General features: G+C 38.8%; 1 protein-coding gene across 3 annotated transcripts in view; it reads right to left on the bottom strand.

The window, feature by feature from the left end:
* SMOC1 (SPARC related modular calcium binding 1) overlaps positions 1-15,666 on the bottom strand; it is a 97,442-nt gene that overhangs the window by 28,358 nt on the left and 53,418 nt on the right. For 2 of the 3 annotated variants that reach the window (XM_060761893.2, XM_060761885.2), the window contains exons 6-7: positions 12,341-12,430; positions 9,232-9,312 (exon numbers count right to left, since the gene is read on the bottom strand). In XM_060761893.2, the coding sequence (XP_060617876.2) occupies positions 9,232-9,312; positions 12,341-12,430 (171 nt within the window). The remainder of the gene's footprint in view (positions 1-9,231; positions 9,313-12,340; positions 12,431-15,666) is intronic. The other variant, XM_060761901.2, reaches the window with a different exon arrangement.

Genomic DNA, 15,666 nt, shown 5'->3' with positions numbered 1-15,666 from the left:
TTAAGTGTCTCTCCTCGCTGCTCTTGTTGAAGAGGATCTGCTCTTCTCATGACATACCCTCTAGGGCTGCAAAGCGATCACTCAGACATTTCCTTTTGAAAGCTAAATATCTTTTTTTAAAAACCCTTGGATTTCCATCTATATGTTTCTAAAAAGTTCACTGAATTTAACTTTTGTCCCTCTCTCAAAAGCCATGACAGAACAATCACTGTTTGCAAATCATGTAAGACAACACAATTCTGGATCTTGATTTTGTTTGAGATTTGGGGTTTCAGTTTGTATTTCAGATAATATTCACTCGCTGATGAATTCTATCTTCTTCTACTAGTTGTATGAACATAATACAATGAAACACATCAAACCATGATCTATTAGAAGAAGTCAATATAAAGTCCAAACCTGCAAGGAATACAAGATTTATATTGTTCTGTAGTATTCTGAGCAGATTTGGAAATGAATTTGAGAAGGTTAAATATTAAACAAGAGTAGCTGATTTCTTTAAAAAAAAAAAACCCTGTTTCTCAAGATGATATTTTCTGGGACAGTCAGGAATTTATAGGGAATGGAATGGATGTTGTCTTTATTCACCATAGGGGCACATTTTATTACTGGCATCTCTGATTTTTTTGTTTTTTAGGGGCAGCTGCGGAAATTATGTTATTGGACTTCGACAGCATGTAATAGTGAATCCTATTGACATGATGAACTTCCAGCCCCAGAATACTAGAGTCATACTGGAGGACCTAGAAAATGCCTAGATATGACATATTTTGTCAGATTTGGATAAATGAAGTGATGAATTACAGATACTCGTCCTGCACCTGGGGGGAGGGGGGGGAGTGCTGTATAGAATGTATGTAAAAAGAAGCAATTGCTTACCCAGGGAAACATTACACATTTATTTAAAAAGCTACATGCAAACCATAATACCAGTACCACACAGTATTAAAAACTCATCTCAGCCAGTTTCTTAAAACCTTATGGCATAAAAACGTATGAAAAATATCACCTATTGCACATTCTGTTTCAGTGTTAAATAGCAATTTTTGTTTCCACAATGGTACAATTAATTCTTGATAAAGTATATCATAATATGGATTGACTTATAGGAGGGGGTGCCTGAAGTCCTTTAACAGAACCCTTTTAACTACTATAACCTAAGGCCCAAATCCGGGGAGCAACGTGAGCTCCCGCTGTTAGCTCCAGCTTCTGCCAACATAGCAGTTCAAAAACATGCAAATGTGAGTAGATCAATAGATACCGCTCTGGTGGGAAGGTAACGGGCTTCCATGCAGTCATGCTGACCATATGACCTTCGAGGTGTCTACGGATAATGCCGACTCTTCGACTTAGAAATGGAGATGAGCACCAATCCCCAGAGTCAGACATGACTGGACTTAATGTTAGGGGAAAACCTTTACCTTTACCTAACCTAAGGGTAAATTACAGACTTTTCAACTGGTTCTGGCCCAGTCCGCTCAAGTACTATTTGGAATCCAGGAGAATAAATCTGTACTGTTTCTAATACAGAAGGGTTTCTTCACTTCCACCAACATCTCACAATGATATACAACTACAAAAGCTCTAAGTAGAAATCCTCAAATGGTGGGATAGAAAATATATATTTTCTTCTCTATACCCATTAATAACAGACATGGAATGCTCACACATATATTAAAACGTAAGTAAAGTAAGGCATTTACCAGAATCATTTTTATATATGTTTCACATGTGCCTACAACAAAAGGTTGCAATGTAAAATGTTCTTGTTCCGTGTTCCAATTCAACCATGTTTGGCTCCAGAATGGTTTTAAGTATGCATAAAATACGTGGCACAGAGAGGAACAAATTTTATTTTTTCCAAGTGGATGCTAATTATGTAAGTTTCTTTGAGCTGTTTCAATATACAGTACTCTTCAGTAAACATTCTTTGCACTACCTGCCTTTAGAGACCAGGTTAATTAATGGTGTAGACTTGGCTTCAAACAAGCCTCAGCTCCAAAACTGTATCTTGGCATATAGGAAGGAACAGTGCCTTTGTCCCACCATATGAATACACAACCCAATCACACATCCACGGTAGAGAAGAAAACAAAAGCTTCCAGGTGAGAAAGTATTATTTCCAGAACTTCTCTTACAACAAGTTTATCACTGCTGAAATGAAGTAGACTATACCCACAGTGGCCAAGGAATTTGACCCTTTTAATTTTTATCCTAACCCCGGTGGCAATCCGGGGGCTCCCAATGAAGTGCTTTGACATTTCTGTCTAACGTTTCATGACAGCTTGCTCCCTGGTCACCTTGCTTCTTCCTCCTGTCTTTCCCCCCACTCCTGCCCTTACGTGCCTCAGCCACAGCTGTGCGGGATGCTGTTATGACTTTGTGCTTGGAGTCATTTGTTTTCTTTCTTTGGAGGCAGGGGAGAGACTGGATTCTTTGTGAATGATTTATCACATGGCAGCAGGAGTGAACCTCATTTATTTGTCTAGCTGCATATGGTTTTAGCACCTATGATTGCTCTACGATTATTATATGGTGTTATTTTTCCCAGTTGTATACTTTGCACCTTTTCATAAGGTTAGATTAACTGGTTCCCAGTGGCATATTATTCATTATTTTGTTTGCTAGATGTCTGGAAGGGCTTAGGCCTTCCATCACTCCTTCCCCTTACTTCAACCAAATCTTGCCTTCAGACAAGTCAATTTAAATCTTGTAGTTACTGATGATAAACGACACCACTTCTAATTGAGAATTAGATATGTCACCATTTTAATGGTTCAAATACTGCTTTTCCATCTCTTGCCGTTAAAATTCTGGCATCCTTTCCAAAATCTCCCATGCTTGCAATAAATCTGCTTACAAGTAATGCTTACATATAATATCATTATGTATTCTAACCGTTTCCTAGAATCTGAAGATTTTCAATATCAAGCTTTTTTTGGGTTAAATCCTTGTGCCAGCTGAACTGCTAACCTTAAGGTCAGCGTTTCAAATCTGGGGAACGGGATGAGCACCCGTCTGTCAGCTCCAGCTTCTCATGCGGGGACACGAGAGAAACCTCCCAAAGGATGGTAAAACAGCAAACATCCAGGCATCCCCTGGGCAACATCCTTGCAGACAGACAATTCTCTCACACCAGAAGCGACTTGCAGTTTCTCAAGTCGCTACTGACACAGATAAAAAAAATCTGTTTCAAAGAAATCTGTATACTTGCAATATTATCTCTCTAGAAACACATATATGTACAAGAAATTGGCGCCATTCTTTTCATCTCAGCCCATTTGCACCAAACAATTATCACTTCTAAAATTAAAATATACATGTGCAAAAAATGTGAACATTCATGTGAACATTCTAAAACCAGTGTCTCTATGCGTAAAGCAGGCATGTGAATGAGCCATGTAGAATTTTAACAGAAGGAACAACAGTCTAACTGGACTCATGTAGAAGTATGGCTTTGCTGTAGAAAACCAACACCTGGAAAATAGATTCCCACCTGTGAGTTGCGTACATACCTACTTCAAAGAGGAATATGTTAAGATCAATGCCCCCATCATCTAAAGGATAAACACTACAGAATAAGCACCAATACTTTCCACTGTACTTCTTAAATTTGTTTTTCGGAAACACAACAACATACATTCAAACGATCAGATTAGTGCAATTCCCTCTACAGAGGTTGAGAAGATCAGGATATAAAAGTTTTAAATTAATTAAATAAATAAATAAATTCAAATATGATATTGATATACTGAAAATACAACTCACCTTTTACCATTTGTTCCCTATCTTTGGACTTCATTGACTACTGTTCTTCAAGATTTCAGTCCTGTTCCTCTTTTTATTTTATTTTTGTGTGGGTCTTTTTATTTTGTGTCAGTGGCCGGGGGGGGGGGGGATACAGATGCAAATTTCAAGCCCTGTTACTGCCCTGTTAGAGCAGTAATGAAACTGCTCTAACAGGGAATCTATTTGAGGTCTAGGAATAGAGTATAACCTCTTTGATGGGAAAGAGGTCCCATTCTAATGGCTTGGAGCTCCATGTACGTATGCTCTTGCTTTATTTTCTTAAAAGCTGTACGGAACTTCACCAATATGTTAGCTGTGCTAGATTTTAAAAAGAGCCTGAGAGCGCTTTGCAAGCATGTAGCCCTTTGGTGCAGGGCCGTAGCCAGAAAAAAATTTCGGGGAGGGTTGACAATTTCAAGGGGGGTTAAAATTTGGGGGGGGGGGTTTAAAATTTTGGGGAGGGTTGAAAATTTCAGGGGGGGTGAAACCTGCCTCCTAGCTCACGCTGAAGCAAAGAGCACAGCAGGGGGCAGAGCAACCTTCAATAGCCTGCAGCTCCGCCCCTGTCAACCACCTCCACCAAGTCTGGCCTCCTTAATGAGAGCATTCAACACACACACCCTAACTTGGTTGCTTCACTACATCGGCTATTGCTGCAAGTAATGACAGTATGAATAAATTGTCAATATTTGCTTGAGATAGTGCTTGCAGTTCTGGAGGGACTCTTAATTTTTTGCATCTCATAGACTTAGCATGGGGATTTGGTTAACCAGTTAAAATTCATGAGTAAACAAGGTTTTTTAAAAAAATCTGAAACATTTCGGGGAGGGTTTGAACCCCTAAAACCACCCCCTCGCTACAGGCCTGCTTTGGTGTGCTGGCTCCCCATGAGGTTCACCATACATAAGCTTCAATGTGTCCTCCCTTGTGGCGCTCAGTCCCCCACCTCACACACACACATACACACACACACACTGAAACAAAAGCAAACTGTTCTAAGAAAATGAACAGAAAGGCCATTCCACTTGTACAGATAATTGTTACCTCGGCTGCTCAGCCTTTAACTAGCTGCACTAAAGGAGTTAATCTGGAAAGAACTACTATAATTTATTCAGCAAATTGCTTGATAAAACAAATCATATCCGTGACCTTTTCTTAACTTTTAAAAATACAGAGTAACTTCTTGCTAAATCATGGGTCTTTCATGATGACTCAGTACTTGCTTAATCTTGGAGACTCCAGATTAACTATAATGTTGTCTTTCTCCTAGAAGACCTCATTGCTTTCTGAATCCTTCCCACCTTAAAGGGTGCCTTGTGGGTTTTTTTTTTTTGTTTTTGTCTTTGTTTTTGATTGGGCATACCAATAAATTTGCATCAAAATAATTAACTATAACCAGGGTCACCCATATCTTCTAGGCTTGGGCGGTTTCGTTCATTAATTTCGTAATTCATTATGAATTCATATTTAAATTAGTTTACGATCCAATATTGAGCCATGCAGGAATAGTGTGAGGAGTAAATTAGATTCGAAACATTTTTTTTCAATTTATTTCGTAATTATTTTGTAATTATTTTGTAATTATTTCGTAATTATTTCGTAATTATTTTCACATGTCTGGTGCAAGTTTTATAGTTGTTGTTTGTTTTATCATACCAACAGTCAACAACAGAGGGAGAGGGAAGCTTCAGAAGTTCCTCCTGTCCCATTTGGAGGTTTTTTTAGCATATTGCGCAATCGCGTCTGCCATTAACGAATCGATTCGTAATTATACGAAATTTCATAAATTTTGAAATTTTTAAAAGGAAAATTTCGGAATTCTTTAAAAAAAACGAAACGCGATGGACCCCTAAAAACGAAAAGAGTTTAGAAACATTTTTTTCCGTTGTTACCCAAGCCTAATATCTTCCATCTGGAAAACCAGAGTAAAGATTACTCAGTCTCATTCACCAAGCTCAAGCATATAATGCCCATAAACTTACATTTCTTCTTTTCATATGCCAACTTCTTGGATGGAACGAGTTTGATTTAACAATGCAGTTTTGGGGAGTAACTGAAAAGGACATGGGAAAATGCAATTCTGGAATATAACATAGAAACAAATAATTTAGTGTGGCTTTTTTTCAACCTAGCAGTGTACGAGTATTTTGAGCAACTTCCTTTGCCATCCCAGATGGAAGCTGTAGTTCAACATCTAGGTGACACCAGATTGGGAAAGGCTGTTCTTAAACTGGTTCTCCTACATAGAGTTTCATAAATAATGGCATCATATGAATCTTTCTTCAGTATTCTTAGGCAGACACATCTGACAATAAAAAAATGCAAAGTGGCTGAACATTTTGAATCTCTACATCAGTAATTCCCAACCTGTGGTCATCGGATCACAGGTGGTTTGAAAGAACTAAAATATGGTCTCTAGCCTCACCGTTACTATATTGTTGCAACAAGAGCAACTGGTCTCACAAAACCCTCTTACAGTGCTAAGGGTTATTTCATATAGTTTTCTGTGGGCAAGCAGATGGTGACCACTGCATGCCATATGTTCTATATCAGAAACTAGAGCTGATGTGATCTATCCAATGCAATCTTCTCAATCTGGACCTCAAATCTAAAGTTGACCAAAAACTGATTTGTAACCCTTTTGGTACTAATGTTGAAAAGTGGCTCCTGGTCAAGTGATCCCTGGTCAAAAAAAGGTTGTAAACCACTGCTCTACATATAGAGCCATAAAGTTGAATTCTAAGGAAAGAAACCTAAAGATAATACTTGATTGTGCACTTATTTCACATTATAATGAAAATTCTCCACCTGTTGAATGTGTCCAGATAATTTCTGGGTACCATGACAGATTGCAGGCAAGTGCTACAGTGTTGGCATAAATCCAAGAGAGAGTTTTTAGAAACAAACACCAAGGCTCGGTTGATTTTGTTGTTGTTGAAAAAGACAAACACATACAAGTCTGCTTCAGCTGTTAATAGATTACTCATTCCTCTTTTCAAATAACGTCATGTACAAACTTCTACTCACTGTATTTACTTGACTTCAACTGCTGGCTTTCCCAGAACTGTTTATATTTCCATCTATCCACTCATTACATCACCTTGTGGTTTTCTTAAAAGGTTGACAGTGTAGAATGACTACATGGTTGGAGCATCTCTTTACCCAAAACCAAATCATTTCATAGTAAAAAAGATCAGGGCAAAGACTTGGAAGCAAAGCAACCCTTGCTAAATATGTGTTTTTCCTGAGATTTTATTTCATCTAGAACAGCACAACCTTTTCATATTTTGGCTTTTAAATTAGATGTGACCAAAAAGTTAACTCCTACACTTCAGGGAATTGAGAAACTAACAGAACTCCTGATCAGACCACTACCAAACCAGCCCCTACTCCTTGCATTTTACTTCCCATATAATAATTTAAAGAATAGGAAGAATAACTGTGTATGATTGCTCAATGCCCCTGGAACCTTGCAATGTGATAAACTGTCTATTGGAACAGAAAGATCCATCCTGAATTCTGACATCAACATGTTAAATTTCAAGTGTTCATAGAATCATAGAGTTGGAAGAGACCACATGGACCATCCAACTCCCTGCCATGCAGGACAAGCACAATCAAAGCACCTCCAACAGATGGCCAGAGTTGACCATTCTGCTAAGAATAGAATAAGAGAACAATGCTCATTTTCCCAAGGTGAGGCACTCCCTGCAAGATCTTACTTTGCCAAGAAATAGGATTCATGAGATGACAGTTGAGTCTAGTCCAATCATGTATAACAATAATGGATGTCACAGTGCAAATGTGTGGAACATCTTTTATATTATGATTGACTGGAAACTCAAAAAGAAGGATCAGTATTTTATATTCAGATGATTTAGGACTTCATCATATGGGCAAATTTACCTATGACACTTTCACCACAGTTCGGGGATGGAGCCCAACGGATCCCATCAAATGACATAGAGTTACTTCCAGCGGGGCTCTGTCCCCAAATTGTGGTTAAAGTGCAGAGCAATGAGAACAAAGGAGATTTCCCAGCTTATCGTTGCCAGGAAAGGGGTAAGTGCAGCGGGGGGGGGGGCTGAATGGTGAAGGTGGCGATGCAGGGCACAGAGCAACGGATACCCCCACTGCCCCGGATTCACCATGCTGCCTGGCAAATCCCTCTGCTGTTGACTGCACTGGGAAACTTCAAGTATTATTCTATGAAACTCCTGAAAAAGAACGGCAAAATAAATCGAGATCTAGTTTTTCCCTGCAGAGATAGAAGAAGCAAACACAAAAAGTAGAAGTTGACTTTCAGCTACAAAAATAACTACTTTGTTTGAAAAAGAAAAAAAAATGATGAAATCCAACAGGAAACTAAAGCTTGGGTTGCTGTGAGTTTTTCGGGCTGTATGGCCATATTTCAGTAGCATTCTCTCCTGGCGTTTCACCTGTATATATGGCAGGCATCCCCAGAGGTTTGTTCAGAGGTCTGTGGGAATAAGGCAAGTGAAGTATCTATCTGTCTGTCTGTCTGTCTGTCTGTCTGTCTGTCTGTCTGTCTGTGTAAAGTTCAGGGTGGGAGAAAGAACCCTTGTCTGTTTGAAGCAAGTGTGAATGTTTCAATTAGCCAGCTTGATTAGCATTGAGTAGCCTTGCAGCTGCAAAGTCTCGCTGTTGCTGTCTAGGGACATCCTTTGTTTGGGAGGTGTTAACTGGCACTTGATTGATTGATGTCTTTTATTCCCCTGTTTCTGGGTAGTGTTCTTTATTTATTGTCCTGATTCTGGTAGTTTTTTAAAAAAATACTGGTAACCAGATTTTGTTCATTTTGGTTTCCTCCTTTCTGTTGAAATTGTCCACATGCTTGTGGATTTCAATAGTTTTTCTGTGTAGTCTAACTAAAACTTCTCTGCCAAATGCAAAATTACTTTATATAACAAAGGTTTTTACTATTTTTATTCTTAATCCGACTCCTAGAACTGTGAGTTTCTCTTTGTCACACATCCAAGAATCACTTTACCAGCAGAATCAGGAATGAAGTCACATAAAGAATGCTGAGGGCTTAAACATGATCTTATCTCATAATAAATGGAAATTACTGAGTATAGGTTTAACATGCTCAGCATATAGTTTAGTTTAGCTAAGCCAAGTCAACTGTCCATCACATGTAACCTGGCAGCTTTTCTGTCTGCATGAAAAGGAATCCTTTAACTAAATCAGATCATAAAAGCTAATGGTAGAAAACCTATAGAAAGAATAGGAAGTAAAAGCTAAACATTATTTTTTTATATATTTTAAAATGGAACAGGGTAGTACTGTGCCAGCAGTGACTTCAGCTCAAAAGTAATTGTAATAATAAAAACTAATAAAAATAACTAAGTGGTATAAAATGAAGTTTAGCTTAACTATTTTGTTTCAATATCTTTCTCCTTTTTCCAATTCAAGCATTACCTGAATTTTTCATACTAGAGCTGTTCAGTTTGGAATCCTTGATGACCAAGTGCTTAATCCAAAGTGTGGGAGCTGTGATTTCTGGAAAGTAAAGACAGGCATCTTAAGAATAATGCATGTTCACGAATTTACATGTTAAACAGAATGTCATTTTTATTAATAAACTTTTCTGAAAGAAGTTCTAACTCTTTTGTAAGGCAGAAGGTAGTTAGGAAAGAGGAAGCTCTCACTATAGATGGATAGACTCAATCAAGGAAGCCACAGTGCTGAGTCTGCAAGATCAGATTTGATGATAGGGTTCATTTAAATGTCTCTTGTTAATAGTCAAAGTCAACTTGATGGCAGTGAACAACTACATTTCTTGTCCTTGGTCTCAGCACTATTTTGCTTCCCTTGAAGAAGAGAAATCCATTCACGTTTTAGTTGTTCAAAGACAAATGACAAGGGAAAAATGCATCTGGATTTCTGTCAAAAAAAACCCTGAAGAACATAAAAAAGATGCCAAATAAAGATGTCTAGGCAGCAAGGGGTGCTGGAGTAAGGCCCAATGTCATCAAAGATCTACAGAGATACTCTCAGGAACACCCCAGCAAACAAGAGACCAAAAGTGGCAGGCCAAAACCCAGAACCTCAATTAATGGCTAATATCAGATGAGAGACTCCCTCCTGGGTACACAGAAGACTGGGCGACTTGGAAGCTGCTGAACAGGCTGCGCTCCGGTACCACGAGATGCAGAGCCAACCTTAAGAAATGGGGCCTTGAAGTGGAATCCACAACATGCAAGTGTGGAGACGAGCAAACCACAGAGCACTTACTACAATGCAATCTGAGCCCTGCCACATGCATGATGGAGGATCTTCTTACAGCGACACCCGAGGCACACCAAGTGGCTAGCTTCTGGTCAAAGGACATTTAATATAATGCCAAGATTTTAACTTTGTGTTTTTAAACACATTATAACTGTACCTTCAGATCACTTCTGACACAATAAATAAATAAATACCAAAGTTTTTTAAAAAGAAAGGGAGAAAAATCTCAGAATGGGATCTTTCAAGGATTCCTTGACTGATGTAAAAAAAAAACTGGACTGATCTCCCTGCTTTGTCAAGGACAGTGGAAAGTCAAAGATATCATATGATGGAATCTTTGCTTTACTTTTTTTAAGTTATGAAAAGTACTAGGGAGAGAAACAGAGTAAAATCCTAATATCAAAACACTTTGTAGTTCTCCAGAGTGAAAAGTAAAATATTAGTATTTGGTCCTTCTCAGGGATGGGGATGATGGGAGCTATACACATCTGGAGGAGACCAGATTGGGGAAGGTTGGTTATTAAAAGCAGGGAGCAATTATTAAAAGCACAGCACAACAAGTCATGGAATTTGGATTATTTCCCAACATTGAAACTCATGCAATCTCAGAAGCAAGACACTCCAGCACAATCTTTCAAGAATGTATGACAATAACAAATGCCTTGGGGTTCAGTAGGTGTTACTTTGAGAAAACAAGCCCAAAATGTGATGACAATAATAATAAAGCTGCATATATAATGGTAGTATAGATACTGCAGAACGAGTTTACATAAATTATTCTACCTGTTAATTCTGTTCGCATGGGCTGGCTGAACAACAATAGCTTCTTTTTGAAAAATGGGTCACCTTAGAAAATCTTCAGCTCAACAAATATGTTCAACCATCAAATGCATACTGAAAACTTTATTTCAGGGACCCACTTAGCTACATGTCAAGTTTTAAAGCTGGTTAATCCCAAACCAACATAGTGAAGTTAGCTGTTCCTATTTCACAGGCAACTTCCTATACAACGTGAGAAGATGCATTATAGTCATTTAAGTCAGCAAGGTTTGAACGTGCACTCCAGCAATCTCAACCTGAACAGCTGCCCCAAGTAATTTTGTAAGACTGGCACTTTTTTTCTTTTTGATCAATACAGATATTAAAACACTAAAACAAGGTTGGAAAGCATGTGCCCATCCACACATTGTTAGATTGTACCTCCCATTGGTCCTCGTCAGCATAGTTAATGGTGGAAATGAGAAGAGATGCGGTTCACCCTTCAGCTAGAGCAGGCATCCTCAAACTGTGGCCCTCCAGCTGTTTGGGCCTTCAGCTACCAGAATTCCTGACAATTGAACAAGCTCATTAGGGCTTCTGGGAGTTGGGGGCCCAAACAGCTGGAGGGCTGCAGTTTGAGGATGCCTGAGCTAGAGTGTCTAGAAGCAAAACCCTTTTAATAACTACTTTAGCACCAGAAGCATACTGTCATACATCTTTATAATCTGGCTAATGAAACTAAAACAATGGTAATTCTCCTTATTTTACAACTACCATGTATACTCTTGTTTCTGTGCTGTCTTGTGGTGGGACTGGATGGCCCTTACAGTCCTTTCTAATTCTGTGATTCTATACACTGACACTAAGGGTCACTCAAAGTAAATGAATGTGGATGATGACTGTATAGTAAGAATAGCAGATTCCAGATCTTTACATAGTAAATGATAATCTCATTGTTCTGCCATATGGTTCCGGTTCATGTCATTAAGTCAGCCTCCCCAATAAAATTGGATTGTCTGTTTTGATATTTTATCATTAACCTAAAGTAAGTTGAATGTTTGCCATCTGTGTTATTTTTTGGAAACCGCCCTGATTCCCTTCAGGAAGAGAGGGTGAGTTATAAATAGAGATGATGATGATGATGATTTATTATGTGTGTTCCATAAAGACCAATACATTCAATAATTTAATATTTTATTAAACAAGTTACAAGATATTCTATTGGTAGCCTATAGCCCAAAATTGTAGAAGATGATCCTTGTATTTGATAATGTTTTCAGGTTAAATTACCCACAAAAAGACAAAAAATGTGGGAATATGCTTATTGTCCTCAAAATGCACAGGCCATTTCAGTTTCACACAGGTCTTATATAATGAAATAGAATCATGTCAACAAGAGCTAATCGTTTTTTAAATGGAATATCATTGTCAGTTTGGAAGTCATAATAGACAAAAAAGTGATTAATTAATAAATGTTTTAAATGAATAAATAGTAACATAAATTAAGATAAAAAGAGGAAAATCAAAGGTACTTTCTTACCTTCTCCATCAAAAACAGGTTGGGTCTCCATGGTAGGTGTTGGTTTTGAACCATCATCTGAATTGAGAGTTAAAAAGAATCGAAAAGAAACTACCATTATTGAGGTAAATACTATCTACTCTCCAGTACTTTTGAATGATTGGGGGTTTACATGGCCCGGCCAAGTCCATCAGAAAGAAGGTAACACATAGAAAGAGACAGACAAGAACCAGAAGGTATAATAAAATATAAATAATGAGTTTTGCTTAGACATAAACAACATACTCAAAACATTACAATAATTCTTAGAATTAGGCTTTTGACAGCTCTCATAATCATAGAATCATAGAATCATAGAATCAAAGAGTTGGAAGAGACCTCATGGGCCATCCAGTCCAACACCCTGCCAAGAAGCAGGAATATTACATTCAAATCACCCCTGACAGATGGCCATCCAGCCTCTGTTTAAAAGCTTCCAAAGAAGGAGCCTCCACCATACTCCGGGGCAGAGAGTTCCACTGCTGAACAGCTCTCACAGTCAGGAAGTTCTTCCTCATGTTCAGATGGAATCTCTTTTCTTGTAGTTTGAAGCCATTGTTCCGCGTCCTAGTCTACAGGGAAGCAGAAAAGAAGCGTGCTCCCTCCTCCCTGTGGCTTCCCCTCACATATTTATACATGGCTATCATATCCCCTCTCAGCCTTCTCTTCTTCAGGCTAAATATGCCCAGCTCTTTAAGCCGCTCCTCATAGGGTTTGTTCTCCAGACCCTTGATCATTTTAGTTGCCCTCCTCTGGACGCAGCTTGTCAATATCTCTCTTGAATTGTGGTGCCCAGAATTGGATACAATATTCCAGGTGTGGTCTAACCAAAGTGGAATAGAGGGGTTGCATGACTTCTCTAGATCTAGACATTATGTTCCTATTGATGCAGACCAAAATCCCATTGGCTTTTTTTGCCGACACATCACATTGTTGGCACATGTTTAACTTTTTGTCCACAAGAACTCCAAGATCATTTTCACACGTACTGCTCTCAAGCCAGGCATCCCTCATTCTGTATCTTTGCATTTCATTTTTTTCTGCCTAAGTGGAGTATCTTGCATTTCTCCCTGTTGAACTTCATTTTGTTAGTTTTGGCCCATCTCTCTAATCTGTCAAGATCGTTTTGAATCCTGCTCCTGTCCTCTGGAGTGGAGAAGGGGGACAATAAGGCCCTTGAATCCATAGGGAAAGAAGTTCTCACCTGGACCACAATTACCTGAAACTGGGAGTCCACCTGAATCCCATAAAGCAACATTAGAATCATAGAATCATAGAATCAAAGAGTTGGAAGAGACCTCATGGGCCATCCAGTCCAACCCCCTGCCAAGAAGCAGGAATATTGCATTCAAATCACCCCTGACAGATGGCCATCCAGCCTCTGTTTAAAAGCTTCCAAAGAAGGAGCCTCCACCACACTCCGGGGCAGAGAGTTCCACTGCTGAACGGCTCTCACAGTCAGGAAGTTCTTCCTAATGTTCAGATGGAATCTCCTTTCTTGTAGTTTGAAGCCATTGTTCCGTGTCCTAGTCTCCAAGGAAGCAGAAAACAAGCTAGCTCCCTCCTCCCTGTGGCTTCCTCTCACATATTTATACATGGCTATCATATCTCCTCTCAGCCTTCTCTTCTTCAGGCTAAACATGCCCAGTTCCCTAAGCCGCTCCTCATAGGGCTTGTTCTCCAGACCCTTGATCATTTTAGTCGCCCTCCTCTGGACACTTTCCAGCTTGTCAATATCTCTCTTGAATTGTGGTGCCCAGAATTGGACACAATATTCCAGATGTGGTCTAACCAAAGCAGAATAGAGGGGTAGCATTACTTCCTTAGATCTAGACACTATGCTCCTATTGATGCAGGCCAAAATCCCATTGGCTTTTTTTGCCGCCACATCACATTGTTGGCTCATGTTTAACTTGTTGTCCACGAGGACTCCAAGATCTTTTTCACACGTCCAAGATCTTTTTCACACCCACACCCAAATCATCACACCCAAACCCAAGAACATTCTTCCTTCCCTGATTTATTGTTGAAGTGTAAGTGGATGGAGCACCTGGGTGGAAGGAATAACTGCATTTCATAGCAAATGAGCATATCTCATACAGTATGGTCCTCCTAGTTGAAAGCTAGTTTGAATATGGTGGTTATGTTTTTGTTTCATTTTGTTTTATCAATCTGGAGACCACAGTGCCATGTGGCATAATTCACATCTTGAAGCTTTGGAGGAATGCAGTGTCACGATCTCAAGAAGTGTTTGTCCACTGACAGGTCCATTCACAGCCCACTGCATTATAAACTGAACTCATGGAAGCTGAGCAAAAGGCTACCATGTAAATAATGAGGAAAGAAACTGGATCCAAGAATGTTTGCAAAGTAATAGGCCTTCCAAGTATTCCCTTTGTTTGAAAAATCTTAATTTTCCGAAACCTATCAGCAGGGATTCTGGCATCACAATTAACTGCAAAGAAATTAGATCATAATCATGACTACAGTATATTATTTATATTGTTTACATTGGCAGATATCTAATACCAACATAGCTGTAACAGAAGAATCTTGAGAAGAAATAGGATCGTATTGCCCTCCCTTGTTCAGAAATTTTCTACGTCCAAAGATAACAGTGAAATATGTCTAATAAAAGCTTGAACCAAGTAAAATCCCAAACAAATTAAACCAATTTAGAAAAATAGTCTTTGTTGAAATCTGGCCATATCATACAGCAAATGGGTGCCGGGTCATGCCCTGGTGGTGCTCCAGTCCACAGATGCCTAGAATTAAAGCCTGGTTATCCCACTGTGCAGAGGATTCCAGGTCATAAACATTTGTATCTATGTTTTGTTCCAGATTTCAAATTCCCTCTAGAACTGCCATTTTTTGTCCTCCTTTGTCTTATGTACAGTAAAAATGGAAGAATTATCATGGGGCAGGAGGGTTCAGGCAATGATTGTCCAGCTCAGTAGGCCATGAAACATAAATTCCAATGTCATAATATGGGTTTGGTAGTATTTACTGCATAAATACAGTAGACGTGGCTTTAAATACCTTGTCACATGCTCTGAGTCCTCATGCCCTACCACAAGATATATAGAAAGAAAATCTCAGTTACAAAACCATAGTAGAATAATGTTGAAATGTTATGCAGTACTTAAAACAGGAATTAAGTCCAGTAATTTGCAATGTTCAATTTCCAGATGTAGTAATCCTAAAAATACTTCTTTTTCTTGCCTTTTTTTTTTTGCTGTTGTTCCCAGAAATGGGAGAAGTCACATCATTGCTTTATTCAACATGTAGAATTCTCCATTAAAAGAATA

This window comes from Anolis sagrei, chromosome 1, assembly GCF_037176765.1.
Source record: "Anolis sagrei isolate rAnoSag1 chromosome 1, rAnoSag1.mat, whole genome shotgun sequence".
In the NCBI taxonomy this organism is placed as follows: Eukaryota; Metazoa; Chordata; class Lepidosauria; order Squamata; family Dactyloidae; genus Anolis; species Anolis sagrei.
The sequence above is the reverse complement of the archived record's forward strand: the minus strand, read 5'-3'. Positions and strand labels throughout refer to the sequence as shown.